The sequence below is a fragment of the Oxyura jamaicensis genome, unplaced genomic scaffold (genome assembly GCF_011077185.1).
Source record: "Oxyura jamaicensis isolate SHBP4307 breed ruddy duck unplaced genomic scaffold, BPBGC_Ojam_1.0 oxyUn_random_OJ71219, whole genome shotgun sequence".
NCBI lineage: Eukaryota > Metazoa > Chordata > Aves > Anseriformes > Anatidae > Oxyura > Oxyura jamaicensis.
Window position 1 is genome coordinate 2,660 of NW_023310417.1, and position 9,433 is coordinate 12,092.

The following is a 9,433-nucleotide window of genomic DNA, read 5'->3' on the forward strand; positions in this document are numbered from 1 at the left end:
CACTCCTCTGTTGATGCAGCCCAGGATGCAGCTGGCTGCTTAGGATAGGCTGGGCATTGGTCAGTGGGTCGTGAGCAATTGCATTGTGCATCACTTGTTTAGTAAACATTTTAAATTGTAGTACTATTGACATTATTGTTATTATCTTCCTTTTTTCTGTCCTAATAAACTGTCTCTATTTCAACCCACAGGCGTTCACTTCTTTCTAATTCTCTCCCCCAACCAAGAGAGGAAGAGGGGAAGGTGAGCAAATGGCTGTGTGGTGCTTAGCTGCCAGCAGGGTTAAACCACAACAAGCTCTTTTAATGAATGTGCATCTGGAATGCACAAGGAATGCAGACAGTGTATCACTAAGTCTCACAGGTTTCTGCAAGAAACTGAGTAAGGTTCACACAAAGAAGTCTGTCCTAAATTGTCACTGCATTTTCCTTCTTCAACAGGTTCCCACTCCCAGGGGCATCAAATGCCCAACAGCAGCTCCATCAGTGAGTTCCTCCTCCTGCCATTTGCAGACACACGGGAGCTGCAGCTCCTGCACTTCGCGCTCTTCCTGGGCATCTACCTGGCTGCCCTCCTGGGCAACGGCCTCATCCTCACAGCCATAGCCTGTGACCACCGCCTCCACACCCCCATGTACTTCTTCCTGCTCAACCTTGCCCTCCTTGACCTAGGCTCCATCTCCACCACTCTCCCCAAAGCCATGACCAATTCCCTCTGGGGATCCAGGGCCATTTCCTATGCAGGATATGTTGCCCAGGACTTTTTGTTTGTCTTCTTGTTTTCAGCAGAATATTCTCTTCTCACTATCATGTCCTATGATCGCTACATTGCCATCTGCAAACCCCTGCACTACGGGACCGTCCTGGACAGCGGAGCTTGTGCCCAGATGGCAGCAGCTGCGTGGGGCAGTGGCTTTCTCTATGCTCTGCTGCAAACTGCTAACACATTTACATTGCTATTCTGCAGAGGCAATGCTGTGGACCAGTTCTTCTGTGAAGTTCCCCAGATTCTCAAGCTCTCCTGCTCACACTCCTACCTCAGGGAAGTTGGGCTTGTCATAGTTAGTGCATGCTTTGCTTTTGGATGTTTAGTTTTCATTGTGCAGATGTACAGATCATCAGGGTTGTACAGATCATCAGGGTTGTGCTGAGGATGCCCTCTGAGCAGGGCCGGCACAAAGCCTTTTCCACGTGCCTCCCTCACCTGGCTGTGGTCTGCCTGTTTGTTAGCACTGGAGCTTTTTCTTACCTGAAGCCCCCCTCCATCTCCTTCCCATCCCTGGACCTGGTGGTAGCAGTTCTGTATTCGGTGGTGCCTCCCGTACTGAACCCCCTCGTCTACAGCATGAGGAACGAGGAACTCATGAATTCTGTGAAGAAAGTGATTTCCTGGAGTTTTTTCAATAGTTATAAAATTCTTGCCTCTTTCCATAAATGACTCCCAGCATATCCTATGTCAGACCTGTGTTTTGTTTGTTTCCATTTTTCTAGTTAGGTATGGTTTTTTCTGTTCCTACACACTTTTGGATTTCTATCACTTCATATGAAGTGGGATGGACCAACTAACTGTAACACTGGAATAGAGGGCTACAAACTGTTCAGAAGAGATAGCCAGGGAAAGAGGGGTGGGGTGTTGCTCTCTGTGTTAGGGAATGGATTGATTGCAAAGAGAGGCCTCTGAGAAACAGCCACAGAGAGGTTGAGAGCTTGTGGGTAAAAATTAAGGACTGGCCCAATAAAGAACACCTGGTGGTTGGCGTCTACTCAGGGCTGCCTGATCAAGGGGAGCCTGTTGATGAGGCTTTGCTTCAGCTATAAGGAGCATCATGCTCACACATTCTTGTGTTAATGGGGAACTTTGACCACCTGAATGTCTCCTGCAAAACCTATACAGCAGGCTGTAAGCAATGCAGGAGACTCCTACGGTGCACTGAGGGTAACTTTCTGGTCCAGGTGTTAGACAATCCAACCGGAAGAGAAGCATTACTTGACCTAGTGCTCACCAACATGGAAGAGCTCATTAAAGAGGTCAAGATTGGAGGCAGGCTCTACTGCAGTGACCATGCCCTGGCTGAGCTTGTGATCTCTAGGAATACAGCCTGGCAAAGGGCAAGTGAGGACCCTGAATGTCCAAAGAGTGAACTTCAAGCTCTTTAAAGACCTAGTGGATGACTCCCCTGGAACACCGCACCGTCCTTAGGGACAAAGGAGCTGAGCAGAGCTGGACACTCTTTAAGGATGTTTTCCTTAAAACACAAGGACTCTCCATCCCCCTGTGTGAGAAGCCAAGCAGGAAACTGAGATGGCTGAGCAAGGACCTGCTGCTCAAACTGAGGTGTAAGAAGGAAACGCACAGGCAATGGAAGCAGGGACATGTGGCCTGGGAAGAGTACAGGGATGTAGTCCAGATGTGCAGGGATAGGATCAGGAAAGCCAAGGCACGGATGGGACTGAGCTTTGTGAGGGATGCAAAGAATAACAAGAAGGGGTTCTTTGTTCAGGAAAGAAAGGCCAAGGAGAGAGTATCCCCTCTGATGGATCAGAAGGGTGAACTGGTAACGACAGCCATGGAGAAAGCTGAGGTACTCAGCAGCTTCGTTGCCTCAGTCTTCGCTGCCATTCAGACTTTCGAAGTCTTTTGTTTCCCTGAACCTGTAGATGGAGGCTGGGGGAGCAAAGTCGCACACACTAAGTGAAGAGCAGGTTTGAGACCACCTGATGCAACTAAACAAGTACAAGTCTGTGGAGCCTAATGACATGCATCTGAGGGTCCTGAGGGAATTGGCTGACGTAGTTGCCAAGCCACACTCCATCACAGTTGAAAAGTCCTGGCAGTCAGGCAAGGTCCCTGGTGACTAGAAAAAGGAAAAAGGGAAACATCACTCTTTATTAGGCTAGAAAGGAAGATTGGGGAAACTACAGAATGGTGAGCCTCACCTCTGTGCCTGGCAAGATCATGGAATGGGTCCTCTTGGAGGCAATGTTAAGGCACATGCAGGACAAGGAGGTGATCTGGGACAGCCAGCATGGCTTCACCAAGAGCAAACTGTACTTGACCAATCTGGTGGCCTTCTACGGTGGAGTGACAGTATCAGTTGACAAGGGAAGCTTGAGCGATGTCATCTACCTGGACCTCTTTAAGGCTCTTAAAACAGTTCCACATGACATCCTAATCTCCAAATTGGAGAGGTACAGATTTGATGGCTGGACCATTCAGTGGATAAGGTGTCAGCTTGAAGGTCGCACTGCGAGAGAAGTGGTCAACGGCTCTATGTCCAAGTGGAGGCTGGTAATGAGTGCTATCCCTCAGGGGTCTGTCCTGGGAGCGGTACTGTTTAATACCGTTATCAATAACATAGACAGTGGGATTGAGTGCACCCTCAGCAAGTTTGCAGATGACACTAAGCTGAGTGGTGTGGTTGATACAATAGCAGGAAGAGATGCCATCCAAAGGGACCTGGACAGGCTTGAGAAGTGGTCCCATGTGAACCTAATGAGGTTCAACAAGTCCAAGAACAAGGTGCTGCGCCTGGGCCAGGGAAATCCTGATGTGAGTACAGACTAGGAGAAGAACTCACTGAGAGCAGGCATGCAGAGAGAGACTTGGGGGTTTGGGTGTATGCAAGGCCTGACATGAGCCAGCAGTGAGCACTTGCAGGCCAGAAGGCAAACGGCATCCTGGCCTGCATCAACGGAGTAGTTGTCAGCAGGTTGAGGGAGGTGATTGTCCCCCTCTGCTCTGCCCAGGTGAGGCCCAGCTTGGAGTATTGTCTCCAGGTCTGAAACTCCCAGCACAAGAAGGGTTTGGATCTGTTAGAATAGGCCCATTTTCTGTCCTAATAAACTGTCTTTATCTCAACCCACAGGCTTTCATTTCTTTCTGCTTCCCTCCCCCATCCCAAAGAGGTAGGGGGGAGGGTGAGTGAAGGGCTCTGTGGTGCCTAGCTGCCAGACAGGTAAACCACAACACCCACACTTCAAATGACTGTTGGGACCCTGAGAAACTTGTTCTGAGTCATGTGTAATAAACTCAGGCTGAAAGACTCAAGTGCAGGTGACTTTGAGTGGCTGTGGCAGAGCCCAGCAGCCTGCCCCAGTCTGGGAATATGTCCCCTTCCAACTAGGGAAATTAAAAGGCATTAATATGAACAGACCCATCAGGTCAATACACACAGTAAGGGAAAATACTAGTTATTGTGCTGTAGGTGCAGCAGGCAGTAGACACTGGATTGGGCCTCAGAAGACTCAAGTAGATCTAACGCAGTTCATCCATGAGCTAATACAAAACACTGTGAGTAGAGTGAAGGACACCAAGTGGTGCCCTACCATGAAGGAGGATGGCACAGCACAGTACAGCTGTAAGAGGAGTCTTTCTCGTGCCATGGCTGACACAGGTTCAGCTGAAGTGAAAGCCCCAGCCCATTACCAATGGAGTGAAGGTCCCTGGGCACAACTGCAGAAAGACTTTGCAAGACCTCAGCCAGTGACACCTTGAAAAACAAAATACATCTTGGTGGTAGAAGGTATTTTGGCTCATGGGCAGATGTCCTCCCTGGCAAAACCAACACAGAGACCACCACTGCAAACTGCTGCGTGACACTGACTTTTTTCCCTGGGGTCCAGAGAGGGGAGAACGGAAGGGGAGAGGCAGGCCATGGAGAGGGGGCTGGAGTGAGGTCACTGCCACTGCAGCAGCGTGACTGGCCCTCAGAAGGGCTGGCCAGAAGGCACTATGACATCATCCCGCACATCAGAGAGCCCCCTGGGCAGAAATGTCACTGCAGAGGGGAGGGTGAGGGGCTGGCAGAGCCCCATTGAGGGGCTGGCTGGGGGTCCCCTCTGCTACAGCCACCTGATGGTGCAGGACAGGCAGCAGGGCAGGCAGGGCTTGTGGCTGCCTTGCTCAGGATGAGCCCTGGGTGAGCTGGGTGAGAAATCTGTGCCTTAGCTCCAGAAAAAGCTCTTCTCTTTGCTCTTGACTTTTCTTGATAACATGACTTCCAGGGGAGTTCTGCCCTTGCTAAAACCATACCTCCATCTCCACCATAAATTTCTGTTTTGGAGCCTGTCCTTGCTGTCACGCCCTGGCAGCTCCTTTGTGGCCCTGCTCGGTACCCCGTCCCTGCAGCAGCCCAGCCCCACTGCCCCACGCATTGTCTCACAGCTGTGCTGCCAAGGCACAAAACATGGCAGTGCATATTCAGGACTGGGTCGAGCTCCCTCCATTACAATCCCAATGACACCCTCAGGGTCCCTTCCCACTATGGCCCTCCTGCCTTTGCAGCCTCCTCCAGCCCCCAGTCCCTGCCCTGAGCCAGCCACATCCCATGGGGGGCTCTGCAGACAGCCCTGCTCCAGGTCTACAAGGCTCTGGGCCAGGACAGACACTGACAGGGCTGGCCGTTCCCCCACCACAGGCTCTAAGCCTGGCTTTCCCAACTGCCTGCCCTCTGCCCACCTCCCTGCCCTCATCCCAGCCCAGTAGCAGCAGCCCCACGGCAGTGCCCACCACAGGCTGCTGCACGGCTCTGGGCACTGCAGCCACAGCCACAGCCCCTCTGAAGGGCACAGCAGCTCCTGGGGCACAGAGGGCTCAGCCCCACAGATGGAGACATCCATGGTACAGGCGTACAGAGGCCTGCAGCCCCTCCATGCCATCCCTGGGGGGCATCAGGCAGTTCCTGCTGCCTTTGGGCCAGGGCAGCCTGCCCCAAGCTGCTGCAGCCAGAAAGGGGTTTGCTGGTCCCATTTTGTCCTGCTCTGCTGAGAGTGGGGTCCAGACAAAGAATTTGCTCTAGGTTCATTTATTTTGTTTAAACACACAAAGAGGCTGGCTCCTTGTTTATGCAGAGCCTCAGGATATGTTGATATTTAAGATATGTTGATATTGAAGTGCAAAGAGACAAAAGATGGCTTTTTTTTTTTTTTTTTTTTTTTGTGGAAAACGTTATCACAAGAGGAAAATGAAAAAAAAAAAATCATCTAGAAGAAAAACCAGGCTTAGCCTGTCATGACATAAACCACAATTCAAGTATAGAAGAAGACAAGAAGCAGTCTATAGCTGCTGAAAGGTCCAATCAATTTCCTGAGCTAATCCTGATAAACATCCATGACATCACTTTCCTAATGGCATTCTTGAGCTCCTGGTTTCTCATACTGTAGATGAGGGGGTTCACTGCTGGGGGCATCACTGCATATAGAACAGCCATGATTATGTCCAGGGATGGAGAAGAGATAGTGGGAGGCTTCAGGTAGGCAGATACACCAGTGCTAACCAGCAGGGAGACGACGACCAGATGGGGGAGGCACGTGGAAAAGGCTTTGTGTCGGCCCTGCTCAGAGGGCATCCTCAGCACAGTCCTGAAGATCTGTACATAGGACAGCACAATGAATACAAAACACCCCAAAACCAGAAAACCACTGAATGTGAGAAGCCCAACTTCCCTGAGGTAGGAGTCTGAGCAGGAGAGCTTGAGGATCTGGGTGATTTCACAGAAGAACTGGTCCACAGCATTGCCTTGGCAGAGGGGCAGGGAAAATGTATTGGTAGTGTGCAGCAGAGCATAGAGAAAGCCACTGCCCCAGGCAGCTGCTGCCATCTGGGCACAAGCTCTGCTGCCCAGGAGGCTCCCGTAATGCAGGGGTTTGCAGATGGCAACATAGCGGTCGTAGGCCATGACAGTGAGAAGAAACAAATCTGCTGACATCAGAGAGGGAAAGAAAAAGACCTGTGCAGCACATCCTGCATAGGAAATGGCCCTGGTGTCCCAGAGGGAATTGGCCATGGCTTTGGGGAGAGTGGTGGAGATGCAGCCCAGGTCGAGGAGGGCGAGGTTGAGGAGGAAGAAGTACATGGGGGTGTGGAGGCGGTGGTCACAGGCTACGGCTGTGAGGATGAGGCCGTTGCCCAGGAGGGCAGCCAGGTAAATGCCCAGGAAGAGCATAAAGTGCAGGAGCTGCAGCTCCCTTGTGTCTGCGAATGCCAGGAGGAGGAACTCAGTGATGGAGCTGCTGTTGGACATCTGATCCTCCTTGAAAAAGGGGACTACCCAAAGAAGAAAAGACAGTGATAATTAGGAGAGACATCTCTGAGAAAAAACCTACTCCACTTCTCACTGAAACCCCCCACAGTGACTTTCCCCTTTCTGAGACCTTTCTGCTGCTCTCTTGCCTGAGCTTTGGATGGTGCTGGAGGAAGGTGCCACTGGGAGCAGGGGACCCCGTTGTGCACTTTGGAGTAGTCACACCCACCCTACAATTCTAGGTATAAAGAAATCAGGAGTGATCTCAGATTTAATCTACCTCTGGCGTATGCGGAATTCCCACCATTACCACTCTCAACACTCTTGACTGCCAAACAGCATCTGTGGTTTAATTTGTTCCAACTGCATTTGTGACATTCGGAAGAGTTTTTTGAGGGTAGAATACCCTGGCATTTTTCATAGATCCCAGGTGAGATTTTGTGAATGTCCTTAGTGTAGTGAGGATAACGAGTCTGTCAATCTACCCTGGTCTCAGCCAGAGTCCTCTAGGTCTCAGTCCAGTTGCTCACATTGAGCTGCTCAGACATTGTGGCCTCAGGAATATCCAGGCAAATGATTCAGCTTTTTCCTTCCCCATAGACTGCATTGCCCCAAGCCCCAGAGTTTGGGCACCTTTCTCCTAAGGACAGATCTGCCTGGGGGGACCCAGAGGGTCAGAGCTTGAGCTGCAGCTGAAAGCCAGATCTGCAGGGATCCATAAAGAAAGAACAGCAACAGTAGGTACAGGAACAGAGGGAAAGAGCACAGGGCTTGTGCCAGGGGAGGCAAAGGCCAGGGAGGGACCGACAGGAACTCGGGAGAGTCCGCTCTACAGCAGGTCCTCCTGATGAGGTTATGAGTCATGTCCTGAATCCTGTGGACTTGACCATGGACAGGGAGGTGCCAGAATATTTTGCAGGCTCTGCTGCCTGCAGCTGTCCTTGCCTGCAGCTGGGTCTCTATCCTCATGTCTCCTGCCTGCAGGTCACAGCCCCCATCCCACCCTCTCGTGCTCAGCTCTGCCCTGCAGACACTTCCTGGCAGCAGGGCTCTGCCCAGGGGCAGCTGGCTGGGGGCACGTTCTAGAGACCAAGTCACACAGACCCTGCAGACACTGCGCGTGTGGTGGTGGAGCTTTCTATGGGCTGAGAGGAATGAAAAGATCCTTGTAACCTCTCAGCCATTATGCAGTCTCAGCCTCTTCTTGGAATTAACAGCATATATTTCTATTACCACTGAGGCAAGTAGAGAAGATTGAAAGCTCAGGAGGCTCAGGAAAGCCATGACTGAAGCTGAAATCCCCTACCTTATCCCGGCTGTTGCAAAGTCCCCTTGGATAAATCCTGGTTGTGCTGTGGAGCTGTGAAGAGGCTGTCCCAGGCAGCAGCCTCCTGCCAGCAGCAGGACCCTGTCCTGCTGGGGGGGCTCCTTCCACCCACAGCTTCTCTCCGCAGCGCCCTGGGCAGCTCCCCAGGCAGGCTGAGCGCTGAGCCTGGCAGGCGGCAGAGGCCCTGCCCTGGCACACAGCCCCTGGGGCACAGCAGGGACCCTGCTCTGCACTACAGCCCTGGACACCCCTGCCTGCACCCCCCAGATTCACAGCCTGCACAAGGGAGCCCTCAGGGCCTGGACACTGACCCTGCAGCTTGGAAGCCCTGCTATGGAAACTGTGGTTCTCTACAAGATATAGACACATAGTCTTTCCAGCCTGATCTGCTTTGGGACAATCCAGGTCTCGGACACCCCTAGGATACTCCAGTGCAGTTCACCTCGACTTACCATGTTAAGTGTTGCAAGCCTTGCTTCTCCAGTGTACTCTCAGTTTTCTAACACTCCATGCAGCCTTAAACATCTCTCCCTTCTCTGCCCTCCCTGAGCCAGCTGCAGGCAGTGCCCCCAGCCCTGCTGTGCTGTGCAGAGGAGCTGCTCCTGGGCAGAGCTGTGTCTCTGCAGCGCTGCCCACTTGCCAGGAGCTCCCCGTGGGCCCAGGAGCCCAGCCCAGCTCAGCAGCAGAGGCCCAGCCCAAGGCCTCCCTTGCTCTGCCTCCCACCAGGCTCCCTGCACAGGGCTTTTGTTTTCCCTGGGGATCACAGCTCCTGGATGGCAGCAGGGTCTCTCCTGCGGAACATACTTGGAAGCAGACAAAGGAAACACTGACTTGCCCGCTCGGAAAACTGCGGTCACTGAGTCCTGTAGCAGAAATTGTGCTACCAGGCTGTGCAGGGCTACAGGACGTGCCAAAGTTCCTCCCTGTTGTTCAAATTATTCATCAGTGAAGTGTATGATGTAAGGGATTGCACTCTCACAAGCTTTACTGATGACACAACGCTGAGAGGAGTGGCTCATATTCAGAGGGACCTCAGCAGGCTGGAGAGATGAATCTGGGAACTGACCTGCAGGAGAGCAGCTCTG

At 52.1% G+C, this 9,433-nt stretch overlaps 1 protein-coding gene and 1 pseudogene across 1 annotated transcript; one reads left to right on the top strand and one right to left on the bottom strand.

The window, feature by feature from the left end:
- The first annotated feature begins 631 nt into the window (after positions 1-631).
- LOC118159604 lies at positions 632-2,156 on the top strand (annotated as a pseudogene).
- Positions 2,157-6,000: 3,844 nt separating this feature from the next.
- LOC118159605 (olfactory receptor 14C36-like) lies at positions 6,001-7,021 on the bottom strand. Its single transcript, XM_035314177.1, has one exon. It carries the CDS (start codon positions 7,019-7,021, stop codon positions 6,077-6,079), a length of 945 nt encoding a protein of 314 aa, XP_035170068.1. The 3' UTR covers positions 6,001-6,076.
- Positions 7,022-9,433: the final 2,412 nt, after the last annotated feature.